General features: G+C 36.7%; 1 protein-coding gene across 1 annotated transcript; it reads left to right on the top strand.

Annotated features, from left to right (window-relative positions):
- The first annotated feature begins 1418 nt into the window (after positions 1 to 1418).
- Positions 1419 to 8705, top strand: LOC145084634 (protein TOPLESS-like). Its single transcript, XM_079023459.1, has 26 exons — positions 1419 to 1601; positions 2005 to 2150; positions 2437 to 2616; positions 2705 to 2818; positions 2901 to 3059; positions 3135 to 3312; positions 3392 to 3515; positions 3709 to 3818; positions 3898 to 4069; positions 4164 to 4273; positions 4474 to 4543; positions 4643 to 4716; positions 4814 to 4909; positions 5029 to 5124; positions 5192 to 5319; positions 5402 to 5636; positions 5731 to 5892; positions 5978 to 6079; positions 6160 to 6306; positions 6594 to 6704; positions 6802 to 6981; positions 7081 to 7209; positions 7367 to 7462; positions 7573 to 7761; positions 7874 to 8043; positions 8247 to 8705. The coding sequence occupies exons 2-26, from the start codon at positions 2071 to 2073 to the stop codon at positions 8458 to 8460; spliced, it is 3426 nt and encodes a 1141-aa protein (XP_078879585.1). The 5' UTR covers positions 1419 to 1601; positions 2005 to 2070; the 3' UTR covers positions 8461 to 8705.
- Positions 8706 to 15924: the final 7219 nt, after the last annotated feature.

Here is a 15924-nt window from a genome sequence, read left to right as displayed (position 1 = left end):
ATACTCTTGGATAACCAAAAATGGTTGGTCGTGATCAGACAACTGTAATGGTATGCCTGTATATTCTTAGATAACCAGAAATGGTAGGTCTAGATTAGACAACTGTAATGATATGTCTGTCTATTTTTTTTATGACTTAGACAGGCCAAGGAAGCTCCTAATCGTGTAGTCAATCTCTTAACAGATCATAAAGCGAAATAATTTTCCCATGATAATCATGGCCTAGGATCTGCGAGGATCGGTAGGAATAAATATGTAGGAATGTAAGCCTATATGTATATAGAATGGTAAATGGTTGGTTTTACAAGGCTGGAAATTAAGGAATATTATCATAATCAATATTGTGGGATTGAAATCCTTATGTATCTCACCAGGTTTCCCAATATGATCCACTCAGTTTATATGCATCACAGGTATCAAGATTTAAGCTACTAAAATTTGATTAGGATGCTGAGTGATTAAGATACACTCTGCAATAGTTATGAAATAACTTATGTATTTGTATTGACTATGACATCCTTAGAGTTTCAAGATTTAAGCTACTAAAATTTGATTAGGATGCTGAGTGATTAAGATACACTCTGCAATAGTTATGAAATAACTTATGTATTTGTATTGACTATGACATACTTAGAGTTTTAACATTTTGGAAACAAACATTTGTAATCAAAATGATCTTTTGTACTGTGATTTTCCGCAAAAATAAATAAATGATTATAAAAACGTAAAAAAAAAAATTTAATTGGTTTTGAAAATCAAAGAATGCAACGATATATGATAATGATGAGCATAAACGAGTATCCAACCATTTTGAAAGGAGCTAAAACCAAAACCAAAACCGCTCACATTGGTTCTTTAAAATTTTGAACCGTTTCCGGTTCTAAGTGTCCACCTCCATTAGTTTTTTATATAAATATATTTTATAATCATAGTTGTGAAGTTTTCAAAAAGATAAAAAGAGTAAAGGACTTAATACTACATTTCCATTTTGAAAAATATGCAAAACTATAAAAATTTAATATATGTAAGTTTTCAACGAAAAAGCTTACCCTACCAAACTTTGTCCAATGTCTCAAATAATTGATTCCGTTCAGGCGTTCATATAAATTAACGTGTTACATAACTTCACAAATTAAAAGATAAAAAATGTTGATAACATTATAAATGTCAAAAAAATAAAACCTAAGCATTACAGTACCTTTATCAGCTGGAGATTCCGAGCCCAATGACCAAAAGACAAAGCCAGCCGGCTCCATGGGACCCACTTCCATCTACATATCATAAGTCAAATAACCTATCATCCAAATAGAGAATATAGCGTGATAAGAAACACTACTTATCACCCACTCTAAGTTCCCCATCCCTACAAAATTCGCTATTCCTGCAATAATGTCTCATTTTTTATTTTTTCCGCACGATAGGGTAGAGAGAGAGAGAAGACCGATGAAGAGAGAGAAACACACATACGTGTGTGTATATATATAAACATATATAGATAGATATAGATATGCGTATATATATGGAGAGAGAGACTCTGTCTGTATTCTTCTACCTCGGCCTCCTCGTTTCTTCATCTCTGTTCTACCGTCGATCTTGTTAAGGTGAATCTCTTTCAGCTCAGTCTCTGTTTTAAAGTTGCTTTCTTTTCTCTGATCTGTTGAAGTTTATGCTCTCCTTTCTTTCTATTATAAAAAAAAGTAAAATTTCAAACTTTTAAACGCCTCCTTGCACAAGCGAACCAAAAGATTCATGGGTGTTTGCAGTTTGGTTGGATTGAAGATGAAGTTGTTGAAGATCTAGATTTTGGTTAATGGGTTTGAAATATTTTGCTTTTTTACTTTTACTTTATTTTTAAATCTTGAAGTCTGTGTCGAAGCAATAAATGTTTTCTTTTCGTGAACCTGGTCCTTGCAATAAATAATTGATTAACTTATTTGGGAAAATTTGGGTTGCCGACCCTGTATTTCTTTTTTCCTTTTCTTACTTTTTCGGGGATTTTTACAGATCTGCTTAGTTAGAAGTTAGAACCCTAATTTTCAATCTCGCCGATTTGGGGACGTCGGAGCTGCAATGTCGTCTCTAAGTAGAGAGCTCGTGTTCTTGATCTTACAGTTTCTCGATGAAGAAAAGTTTAAGGAGACTGTTCACAAGTAAGTGCTTGATTTCTCTTTCTTTCAGTTGGGTTTTTATGTTCCTGTTCTTTAGTATCGTACGTAAAGCTACGAGGATGTTTTCAAAGTGGTTTTTTAAGATATCATATCATCAGAATCAGACAGGCTTCAGAGATGCTTCTGTAAACTCTACTATTAAGGATATACCAGATAAAATAAAGTTTTTTTAACGATTATTGCGAGTTGAAGTCACAACAACAAGATAATCATTTCATTAATAACTCAAAAGACGCATCGAACTTGGTCTGATTAGGGTTTATTTCAGGCTGGAACAAGAATCAGGTTTTTTCTTTAACATGAAGTACTTTGAAGATGAGGTGCAGAATGGAAATTGGGATGACGTTGAGAAGTACCTTTCGGGTTTTACAAAAGTGGATGATAATCGTTACTCAATGAAGATCTTTTTCGAAATTAGGAAGCAAAAGTATCTTGAAGCATTAGACAAGTAAGTATTTCCTTTTTTCCAAGTTAAAAATATAATAATTTTTTATAAATCTTATATTAATAAATCGTGCATCACATTTCTTTGTTAGGCATGATCGATCAAAGGCTGTTGAAATCCTAGTAAAGGATCTCAAAGTCTTTGCTTCATTTAACGAAGAGCTTTTCAAGGAGATAACTCAATTATTGACACTGGAGAATTTTAGGTTCTTTTCATACAAATATTTTCAACATTAAGTGGTTTTCAATGTATTTGACTTTCTTATTACCGGTTTCTTTTTATTAAAGGGAAAACGAGCAATTATCTAAATATGGTGATACAAAATCAGCTCGAGCTATAATGTTGGTTGAGCTCAAGAAACTTATTGAAGCAAATCCTTTGTTTCGTGACAAATTACAGTTCCCAAATCTTAAAAATTCGAGGTTACGAACTCTAATCAACCAAAGGTATGTCGTATACGCGTTTTCATTTCAATTTTTTTTAACGTATATTAACCTGATATTATCTAATTTTATATGCAGCTTAAATTGGCAACATCAACTTTGTAAAAACCCTAGGCCAAATCCCGATATCAAAACCTTATTTGTGGATCATTCATGTGGACAACCGAATGGTGCTCGTGCTCCATCACCTGCAAATAATCCATTGCTTGGCCCATTACCTAAAGCTGGTGGTTTTCCTCCTTTGGGTGCACATGGGGTTTGTATTTGACTTTTTGTCAAGTAAGTTTGACCATTTTGGCGTATTAATTTGAAAATGTTTGACCTTATTTTTGTAGCCTTTTCAACCTACACCGGGTCCCGTTCCGACCCCGCTTGCTGGTTGGATGTCTAACCCTCCGGCGGTGGCTCATCCGAGTGTTTCCGGTAGTGCAATTGGTCTCGGTGGGCCATCTATGCCAGGTCAGCATCTTACTATGATAATTTTTTTTTACAGTTGTCTGAATAAATGATGCTTAGAAATATTTGAGAAAATAGATTAAGTCATTCTTGATTTCTTTCTCTATATCAATTCAAAAACAAAGATACATATATAGCTTTACTTACCGATTATTCTGTTAACACTTAACACTTGTTGCAATGTTGAAATTGATAGCTGCTTTGAAGCATCCGAGGACCCCACCGACAAATCCTAGTTTAGATTTCCCTTCTGGGGATTCAGATCATATGAGCAAAAGAACAAGGCCTATGGGCATAAATGAAGAGGTAATTTGAAATAAAATTTTCATTGTTTATAATTTATGTTTCTAGCTATATCTAATTCTAACACACGTTATTACAACAGGTGAATTTGCCAATTAATGTGTTGCCCGTTTCATTCCCTGGGCATAGTAGTAGTCATAGTCAAGCTTTTAATGCACCTGATGATCTGCCCAAGACAGTTGCCCGGACTCTTAACCAAGGTTCATCTCCTATGAGCATGGATTTTCATCCGATTCAACAAACTTTACTCTTAGGTGCTCAAATCTCTTTTGTTTTCATCGATTTTAGACTTTATGTTGACTTTTAATTGGATATTGACTTTTTGGTTACATGAACTTGATGCATCAGTCGGGACAAATGTGGGAGATATAGGATTATGGGAAGTTGGTTCGAGGGACAAATTGGTTCTTAGAAATTTCAAAGTTTGGGATCTTGGTGCTTGTTCAATGCCTATGCAGGTTTTTCCCTTTCTTAGATCTTGTTTCTTGTTTCCCATTAAGTGTTATATTGATAAATGGTATTTTAAAACTATTTGAGAAAATGACAACACACTTGTGGAAATGAAAGAAAAAAGTTAGTGAGGGAAAATTTGTAAAAAGTCAGACTTCCTCTTATAAGTCAACTCTTTATTAACTCTTATTGTTTTGTTGAATTTTAGGCTGCTCTTGTAAAAGATCCTGGCGTCTCTGTGAACCGTGTAATTTGGAGTCCGGATGGTTCGTTGTTTGGTGAGTATTTGCTAATTTTATCAATATTTATTATTCATATCAAGCAACTTTAAAACATAATACATTAATTGTGAATATGATTTCATTTCATATGAATAGGAGTTGCATATTCACGCCACATTGTACAAATATATTCATATCACGGGGGAGATGACGTGAGACAGCATCTCGAGGTTTGTATAGTGTTATTTTCAATGATGAGGGTATTCATGTCTTTTGCTATAGATATTTGTTCGTGTGTTAAATGACGGATTGACCCTTCTGTTACAGATTGATGCTCATATTGGTGGAGTAAACGATCTTGCATTCTCCCATCCCAATAAGCAACTTTGCGTGATAACATGTGGGGATGATAAGACCATTAAGGTTTGTTTTTTTTTCATATTACTCGTTCACAAACAACTATTCATAATAATTGTTAATTATCCTAATCAAGAATTCAAGATTCCAGAATGTTTCATTTAATGTTTGATGATTGTATGTAGGTATGGGATGCTGCAACTGGTGCACGACAATACACTTTTGAAGGCCATGATGCTCCCGTATATTCCGTATGCCCTCACTATAAAGAGAACATTCAGGTAACACACGTTATATTTTCCACTTGTTACTTAAGTGAATCATGTACTAAAACGTCTTTTTTGTCAGTTTATATTTTCAACAGCTCTTGATGGGAAGATAAAAGCTTGGCTATATGATAACATGGGATCCCGAGTTGATTATGAAGCTCCTGGTCGTTGGTGCACAACAATGGCATATAGTGCTGATGGAACAAGGTTTGATACATCATCCCATTTACCATAGAGCTATTTTTCTCATTTATGGGGTTGTAACGTTTTTTTTTTCTTTTTCTTAAAGACTTTTTTCATGTGGAACAAGCAAAGATGGGGAATCACATATTGTAGAATGGAATGAAAGTGAAGGAGCTGTAAAAAGAACGTATCTAGGGTTCCGTAAACGTTCTCTTGGTGTAGTGCAATTTGATACAACAAAAAACCGATTTTTAGCAGCTGGTGATGATTTCTCAATCAAATACTGGGATATGGATAACACACAGCTTTTGATGAGTGTTGATGCTGACGGGGGTCTTCCGGTAATTTCATTCATCTAAAATAATAGAACTTTCAAGAAAACCTTTCATGATATATAATTTACAAAATCTGAAATTTTATTTGTTCTATATGAAGGCAAGCCCACGTATCCGATTTAACAAAGATGGTGCTCTGTTGGCTGTTTCTTCAAACGAAAATGGAATCAAAATTTTGGCAAATTCTGATGGCCTTCGATTGCTTCGCACTTTTGAGAATCTTTCTTATGATGCTGCTTCAAGAACACCAGAAGCCCCAAAGGTATTCAAAAGTTAAAATCACATTTTATTTTTTATCGCAAATTACTTTATGATATATTTTTAAATATAATTATTACGATATGCAGCCTGCCATAAATACAATATCCGCCGCTGCTGCCGCCGCCGCTGCCGCCACTAGTGCTGGATTAGCAGAAAGGGTGGGCTCCGTTGGGTCTATTTCTGGGGTGGTATGTGTTTTGATATTTTGTTTATTGTTTGGCATTTGGTTTGATTGGTTTAATGATTATTATAAGTATGGTTTTGTTAGAATGGAGATACAAGAAACATGCCAGATGTGAAACCAAGAATTACTGAAGAATCGAATGATAAATCAAAGATTTGGAAGCTCACTGAGATAAGTGAATCTTCTCAGTGTCGATCATTGAAGCTTCCAGAAAACATGAGAGTAACAAAGGTACATTATCGCATTGTAGGATTGATTTTGTGTCTTCTTTCATTTCTTTGTTGTAGTAAAAAACTACCCAATTGTAGCATTGTATTTTCTTTTTACAATATTGTACTTTGAAAAATCTACCCAATTGCTTTGTATTGGATGACATTGTTATAACCAGATAGATTTTTCAAAGTAAATGCTCTAAGAGGAAGAAATGAAAGTAAATTACTATAATAAACAAATTAATCAAAGTATGTTGCTATTTCTTGCGTTTAGTCTCATGATTGTTTTATCTTTTTATCATTCAGATATCAAGATTGATATATACGAATTCGGGAAATGCCATTTTGGCATTAGCATCAAATGCGATTCATTTATTATGGAAATGGCAACGTAATGAGCGTAACTCAAGTGGCAAGGTAAGATTGATGCTTATTTATGATATATAATATTAATAAATATATATTAATTAATTTGGTAGTAAAACATGTTCATAAAATTATGAATATATAACAGGCAACAGCTGGGATTTCACCACAATTATGGCAACCTTCAAGTGGGATTTTGATGACGAATGACGTGGCAGACATGAACCCTGAAGAATCCGTGTCCTGTTTTGCTTTATCGAAAAACGATTCTTATGTAATGTCAGCATCGGGAGGAAAGATTTCCTTATTCAACATGATGACGTTCAAGGTAATATCTATTTTTACCTTTTCACCCCCTTAGTTTCTAAATTTTTTGAATTTTGAGATCTCAAACTGACTTTGCTTATTGAATTTTGGTAAAATGTAGACAATGACAACATTCATGGCCCCACCACCCGCAGCAACATTTCTTGCTTTCCATCCTCAAGATAACAACATTATTGCAATTGGAATGGATGATTCCACAATCCAAATCTACAACGTTCGTGTGGATGAGGTAAAATATTGCATACAATTTGTAAAAAATATTTGATAAAACGAGGGCACACTTGTGGAAATGGAAGGAAAAAATAAACATTCTCCATTAAGTCGTGACCTCTTTCAGCTTTACGACGAACATAAACACTCATATAGCTTAATATTTTGGTATGAAGGTGAAAAGCAAACTTAAAGGTCACTCGAAAAGAATCACGGGACTTGCTTTCTCTCATGTGCTCAATGTCCTTGTATCATCTGGTGCAGATTCACAGGTTAGCAAACATAATAAAGGCCATGTCAAAAGAATTATTGAAAACTTTCAACTTAATTTAATATGAATTTGCTAATTTTTTATATTTTGGTGAAACCATTTTTGTTTCAGCTATGTGTATGGAGTTCGGATGGCTGGGAAAAACAAAAAGCAAAATACTTGCCACTCCCACAAGGTAGGACAACAGCAGCACAATCAGATACACGGGTTCAATTTCATCATGATCAAGTTCATTTTCTTGTTGTCCATGAGACTCAGCTGGCTATATACGAAACATCAAAACTAGAATGTGTGAAACAGGTGAGAACTCAATTTTTTTTTGTCTTCTTTTATTAAGAGGTGGCAAAGTATTTAATCACAAGCCACACAGGGATAATTTTTTGTGAAATTATTGTTTTTTTTTTTCTTTCAGTGGGTCCAACGTGAATCTTCGGCACCAATATCACACGCCACATTTTCATGTGATAGTCAACTCATATACGCATGTTTCTTGGACGCAACCGTGTGCGTTTTCACCGCCTCTCACCTACGCTTACGCTGTCGCATCAATCCTTCCGTTTATCTTTCCCCGAGCGTTCTCAGGTAATCAAGGATTCAAATCTTAGCATCCACAGTGTGAGAGTTCTAATTCCAATGTGGATTGAACCTTGTGTATCTGATTTACATCTCACATGATGACGCCCTAGGGCACAGACAGTGTGGGCCAGCTCAGCTCAGAGGTTGCATTGCTTGAAGAATAACTTTTAACTATACGGTTTTCATATCTTTCCGTGTTTTTTTTGTAGCAATCTAAATGTGCATCCGATGGTGATTGCGGCTCACCCACAAGAACCAAATCAGTTTGCATTGGGTCTTTCGGATGGTGTGGTTCATGTATTTGAGCCACTTGAATCAGAAGGCAAATGGGGGGTACCACCACCGGCTGAAAACGGATCAACGAGCAATGTGGTGGCGTCTTCGCCTGTTGGGGGTTCGGGGTCGGAACAAGGGCCGAGATGACGGGGTGGTTTTGTGGCAAAATGAGCTCTTTTAAACGCTTGTTTTGCTGGGATTGGGAAGGTTTAGGTTATGTTGGTGGTGTGATTGACATGGGGACTTGTAGATCTAACTTCTTGTGTGTAAGGTAAATGCTGCTAGGAAGTTTGTAATGGTGAAAAATGTTGTTTATTTTGTTTTTTCCACGATAACGTTGTTTGGGTACCTGGTAATACTGAATGAAAAGATGTTGAATTAGAAGATCTAAACGGTTGGAAGGGTTGGTAATTGGTATCATATTGAGAGATGGGAAGTATAGTTTTTCGGTATTTGATGTAGGGGCGTGTTGTTGATTTATTTTAGATATCTATAGGTCACAATTCTTTTTTGAGATATCCACTTGTTAATTCAGGATTTACAGAAATTAAACTCTATTTTTTAAGATATCCACCCGTTTAAATGGCCCCTTTTTTAAAGGAATCTGAAATTCGGTATCCACCACATCTTTGAATATCATATCTGACTCTCATATCAGAAGAGTATGAAATTGTATGCGAAGAGATGAAGATGTGTCGTCTGTGATAGAAAGAACTTGTCTAGTATATGGTTTTTGTTTCAAGCAGGTAGTAATCGAGGCTTTCTCATTAGTTAGGCTATGATATTCATTATTATGTGGGATAACTAAGTGCCGATGTAGTTGAATCATCGTCTGAAATCCAATGAACATGCCTGTAACATTTGTCTGGAATGAAACCCTTTCTAAAATACAACAAACTTGTTTGAAACACCACCACTAGGCCTTTTGTTTTTACTTGTTACATTGTTATTTCAGCATGATCGTTTGTATGGCGCTTCGTTGACATCGATATGTCTTGTAAAGAGGTTATTATAGATCCACGACCCAACGTGTCTGAACATCTAGGTGTTAAATGCTCCATATTGAAAGAAGTTTTTATTTATTTATTTATTTTTTATTTATAATAATAGGTTCGTAGTTTAGTAAATATTCCCCAACTCATTTGTCATTGATGTAGTTCTGGAAATGGGTGTTTCCATTAGTTGGAGTGGCCGGCTCAGTTAAGTTAAGTTGGCAAGCGCACATGAAGTTTTATAATAATTCACATGATAAGTTAACGGGTAAGAATGTAGTAAGAGTTTGTCTTGTGTACAAGTTGGATAATGAATTTATTGGTAGATATTCTCACCAACCCATATAGGTATTGTTGGGTTTTTTATGCATCTCTACACTAGATTTAAACAATGGAAGCATTCAAAAACAATCCTAAGTGTTCATGCACCTTAGATCTAGGTTTTATTATTATAACAATGTACTTCCAAAACTATGAAATAAGCTAATCAAAAGGGATAAGAATACCAACCTCTAGGACAAAATCATATCTGCCATTGACCACTTGTAGATCTCAAACTCAGTTGTTGCACTTGGAAGAACTAGCATCCAAAGTAGGAATGTTTCTAATGGCTCACACCCAAAAGATTAAACCCTAGAATATTTAAGAGAGATGACAGAGGACCATGAAAACGAAAAATCTCACTCTTAGAAAGGTTAGGAACGAAAATCTGAAGGCTCTAAGGGTGTATTTATAGTTGAAGTAACTTGCAGACAAAACATATTTGAATCAGTTAAATAATAAGATTTAATCCATGTTCAAATCATTTTTTTATCTGTTACCTGGATTAATTCTGGAAGTCTCCGGACTCCACAAAACCATCCATACCCTTTAGGGGTTCCAAAAGGTTCATCTTGTTCAACTTTTGAACATCTAACATTTAGTCCTTACATATTTAATCAATTCGTGATTAATTCTACTTAATTTCAATTAATTTCAAATTAATACTAACAAGTTTCTAATTAATTTATCAAGCTATGATGAAATAATCAACTATTTATCTCATTATCTTAAATTCTTTCTAGCTATTTTTAGCTATTGAAGACAACCAAAAAAGAAATTCGTTATTATTTCCAATGTTATACCAATTTAGTTATAACATTAGGCACTGTAACACCCGCAAGATATGGCTAAATGATTAAGGTATAAAATGATAATTTTTCATCATGACGATAAATAGAAATTATGAATAGAAGATTATTTAGGAAAAATAATCTAAATAAAGGTCGTAGTATTCATACAATTGAGAGTTTATGCCCTTTTATTCAATTAATCTCTTTAAGTCACCAAATTAATTCCTAATTAATTTATGACTTATATTAATCAAATAACAATATTATTGTTCCTTATATTGTTCTCATAATATATTAATAATATGTCTTCTCTCATTATAAATCATCCTATCAAGTTGCTATGGTGAAGGCAACCCAAAATGACCATGCACAACCGGGTCAAATACTTGCCAAATATAGTTGCAGCCTTAGACACTATTCCAACAGTCTCCCATTTAGATAAGTCTAGTAACTATATACACAAGCATAATCCGATTAGCAATCGTAGCTCTCAAAGACGATGTCAAACTCTGATCTTATCAATCTTGTCCTTTAGATAAGGGATCGTACAGTCCTCTGTTTAGATATCATGCAGACGATTCTATGGAACCAATTTGTCCAGCAATTGGTTTCTCGATCTCAGACTTATTTGACATAGAACTTAATCGAACACATCAATTCAGTTTTGACCGGGCCCGACACATAAGTCAAATCAAATCATCGAGCGGCCGAGATATCGCTTTTACCCTCTTAGGATAAAAGTAACAGATAAACTTCGACTTATATGCATTTACTTATTCATTAAATAATTATACACAATAATGCGTTTTATAACATCAATTTACTGATGCGGTTTTGCATTATCAATGTACAACCAATTAACAAATAACAAACCATATATCTAGGTTTTAAGACCATATGATATTATCGTCTTGCGATCACCCCTTTTATCACATTCCATAAGGTGATTCCAGCAAGCGCGGGTTTGTTCTAATGCTCAAAACTAGTTCATAAGCACTCATGAACGTTGCAGCAAACTTTTGCTATGTCTAATACCATTTAGACAATCTACACACCAATTCATGACAATCTTCATTCATACCTACTTCCAACATATGAACGATTGTGGACTGTTTGAATAATTCGATTATTCTAAATAAACTCAATTATTCTGGAAGTCAAAACATGCAAAGTGAAACAATAGTTAAACAATTAACATAAGACAGTAGCTTTACTTATAAATAATACTCCTTTATTTAATCATCAAATGTTAATTACATTTATCTATTACAAGTTTCTAAAACCATCTAATCTAATCTAATATCATCTCTCAGACCAATACTCCTAGCATGCTACGAATGCTTAACCCTACTCAGTCCCTTCGTAAGCGGATCTGCTGGGTTATCTTCTGATGATATCCTCTTAACCACGAGTTCTTCTTCTTCTACACGATGTCTAATAAAGTGATACTTTCTGTCGATATGACGAGATCTACCATGATCCCTTGGTTCCTTGGTCAAGGCAACCGCTCCTACATTATCACAGAAAATTTCCATAGGCTCCTTTATGGTAGGCACGACTCCAAGATCATCAATGAAGTTCTTTAACCATATTGCCTCCTTCGACGCTTCGCTCGCTGCAATGTACTCTGATTCGCACGTTGAATCAGCTATGGTTTCCTGTTTGGAACTTTTCCAAGTCATTGCTCCTCCATTCAGGGTAAAGACCCAGCCCGACTGCGAACGGTAGTTGTCCCTGTCGGTCTGAAAGTTGGCGTCACTATACCCTCGCACCTTCAAGTCATCACTCCCCCCGAGGACTAAAAACCATTCCTTGGTCCTCCGAAGGTACTTAAGGATATTCTTGACCGCAATCCAATGGTCTCTTCCAGGGTTCCCTTGATATCTACTAACCATGCTCAAAGCAAAGGCTACATCAGGGCAAGTACAAGTCATAGCATACATGATTGAGCCAACTGCGGAAGCGTATGGTACTCAGCTCATTTTTGCTATTTCAGCTTCAGTACTCGGACTTTGAGTCTTACTCAACTTGGCATTACTTTGTATCAGTAATTCTCCCTTCTTCGAATTTTCCATACTAAAACGTTTTAGTACTTTATCTAAGTAAGTGTTCTGACTAAGTCCTATTAGTCTCTTACTTCGTTCTCTCACTATCCTTATTCCCAAAATGTAGGAAGCCTCTCCGAGGTCCTTCATAGCGAAGCACTTCCCAAGCCAGGACTTAATCTCCTGCAGTGTCGGTACGTCGTTTCCTATGAGTAGTATGTCATCGACATACAAAACGAGGAAGCTTACTATACTCCCACTGGCTTTGACATATACACACGATTCATCTTCGCTTCGTACAAATCCAAACTCTTTGACTTTCTCATCGAAGCAAAGATTCCATCTGCGAGACGCTTGCTTAAGTCCATAAATGGACTTCTCAAGCTTACACACTCTATTTGGATGCTTCGGATCAACAAAACCCTCTGGCTGAGCCATGTAAACATCCTCAACCAACTTTCCATTAAGGAAAACGGTCTTGACATCCATTTGCCAAATCTCATAATCATGAAATGCGGCAACAACTAGCATCACTCTAATAGACTTTATCTTCACAACTGGTGAGAAGGTCTCATCATAGTCAACTCCGGGAGTTTGAGTAAAGCCCTTCGCAACCAATCGTGCCTTATATGTGTGTACGTTTCCATCCACGTCGGTCTTCTTCTTGAAGATCCATTTGCACCCAACGGTCTTACGTCCGGGCACATTATCAACCAAATTCCAAACTTGGTTGTCATACATGGATTGGATCTCACTGTCCATTGCCTCTTTCCATTTCGCAGACTCCGGGCCTGCCATGGCTTCCTTATAGCTATTAGGTTCATCTAGATTTATTAGTGTACCATCACTAATATACGTGTCCCCTTCGGTAGTAATATGAAAACCATAAAACTGGGGTTGAACTCTAACTCTTTCGAAACGTCTAAGAGGTAAGGACTCGTCAATCGGTTCAACCGGAGTTTCCTCCTCGGGTTGAGCGCTAGTGGTAGAGGTTCCTTCATCAATCGATTCTTGAATCTCTTCAAGCTCGATTTTCCTCCCACTGTCTCCTTGGCTTATGAGTTCTCGCTCTTGGAAAACTCCTCTCCTCGCAACGAAGACAACATTGTCCTTCGGTCTATAGAAGAGATATCCAAAGGATTTCTGCGGGTAGCCGATGAAAATACATCGCTCACTACGAGGTTCGAGCTTGTTGTGAGTATCTCATCTTACGAAAACCTCGCAACCCCAAACCTTGATATGTGCTAACGAGGGAGCTTTCCCTGCCCATATCTCGTGAGGTGTTTTGGCAACCTTCTTAGTAGGGACTCGGTTAAGGATATGGGCGGCAGTCTCTAAGGCATACCCCCAGAATGAAATAGGTAGTGAAGCACGACTCATCATAGAGCGGACCATGTCTAACAAGGTTCGATTACGCCTTTCTGCCACACCATTCAACTGCGGTGTCCTAGGTGGCGTCAATTGTGAAACTATTCCACACTCTTTTAGATAGTTGTGGAATTCAAGACTTAGGTACTCTCCTCCTCGATCGGATCGAAGCATCTTGGTTTTCCTGCCCAATTGATTCTCCACTTCATTCTTGAACTCTTTGAACTTTTCAAACGTTTCTGACTTTTGTTTGATTAAGTAGATATACCCATATCTACTATAGTCATCGGTAAAAGTCACATAGAAGCGGTTCCCATCTTTTGTGGTTGATCTAAAGGGTCCACATACATCGGTATGTATGAGGTCCAATAAACCCTCACCCCTTTCACATGTGCTAGTGAAGGGTGACTTGGTCATCTTTCCAAGTAAACAAGACTCGCATGTGTCATCTTCCCTAAGGTCGAATGACTCCAAAACTCCATCCTTTTGGAGTTGGGCTATGTGCTTCTTGTTGACATGTCCAAGATGACAATGCCACAAGGATGCTCTGTCCATACTATTGGAAGAATCCATGCATAAAACATCATTTCCTAGGTTATCTACAATCATAACAGTTTCATAAATTCCATTACATGGCATTGCTTCAAAATATAAGACACCATTTAGATAAGCATAAATTGAACCCTTCTCATTATTAAAAGAAAATCTAAATCCTTGTCTAAACAAACCATGAAACAAAATAATGTTTCTTGCCATTTCTGGCGAGTAGCAACAATTATTCAAATCTAAACATAATCCATTACTAAGAACTAAAGAATATACTCCAATCTTGGTCACAGGCGACGATCTTCTATTCCCCATGATTAGATTTATTCTTCCACGCTCCACATCCCTATTTCTTCTTAGTCCCTGCAATTCATAACAAATGTGGTAACCACACCCGGTATCGAGGACCCAAGAAATAGCATGAGATGAATCATTAGATTAATTGTGTATATACCTGAGAAAGACGGCTTGATCTTTCCTTCCCTGATGGCTTGCAGGTATTCTGGGCAGCTTCTCTTCCAATGCCCTATTTTGTGGCAATGGTGGCACTCTGCCTCCTTTGGGTTAGGATTAGGCTTAGCAGGGTCAACTTTGGTCCCACTAGAAGAGGAACCATCTCGGGACTTTCCCTTGCGGTGGCTCTTAGACGGAGCCTTCCTCTTCTTGCCTCTTCCCTGCCCACTGGCCAAAACAGGAGCAACAGGTGGATTGGGAATGGGTGCAACAGACTTGTCCTTGAGGTTGCTCTCAGCAACCCTAAGGAGACCTTGGAGCTTACTTATGGTGACCTCTTCCTTATTCATGTGGTAGGTCATCCTAAATTGGTTGTAACACGGAGGCAAGGAGTGAAGGACCATGTCGATAGCCAAGTCTTCCCCAAAGTCGACATTCAACTTGCGAAGACGATCGACATACCTTTGCATCTTTTGCAAGTGTACGGTTAGAGATTCACCATGTCCCATTTTAGCGGAGATCATGTTAGTGAAGATCTCGTAATGTTCCTGCCTCGCGTTTTGGTGGTATCTCTCCAACAAGTCTTGGTGCATTTCGTACGGATACATGTCCTCATAGGACTTTTGGAATTTGACGTTCATTGTGGCTATCATGATGCAATGAACCTTCTTCGCATCACGTTCATGAGTCTCAAAAACAGTCATTTCAGCCGGAGTAGCAATTTCTGGGTTGATCTTCTCGAGCTTCTCATCAAGGACATACTCCTTGTCCTCGTAGTGAGCAATCGTGCGAATGTATCTTATCCATTCGCTAAAGTTTGTTCCATCGAAAGTTACCTTTTGGCAAAGGCTCATCAATGTGAACGAGCTAGTAGCAGCGTTGTTCGCGTTCAACATCTACAAATAGAAAGGACAAAGATTGATTGGAATTTAAAATCCCTAATTATCACCCAATAAGAAAATTAGGGCTAGGATCCAACAACATTATTTGCATATTAGAAAAGGGATGCCGTAATCCAACATGCAAACAATTTGAAGGTAAGTGAATGACGATTCACTAATTCTCCACCATGAAAACCTAACTTTAAGTTCTAAA

The sequence above is a fragment of the Lactuca serriola genome, chromosome 1, assembly GCF_051521515.1.
Source record: "Lactuca serriola cultivar US96UC23 chromosome 1, Lser_US96UC23_V15, whole genome shotgun sequence".
Classification (NCBI taxonomy): Eukaryota; Viridiplantae; Streptophyta; class Magnoliopsida; order Asterales; family Asteraceae; genus Lactuca; species Lactuca serriola.
The sequence above is the reverse complement of the archived record's forward strand: the minus strand, read 5'-3'. Positions and strand labels throughout refer to the sequence as shown.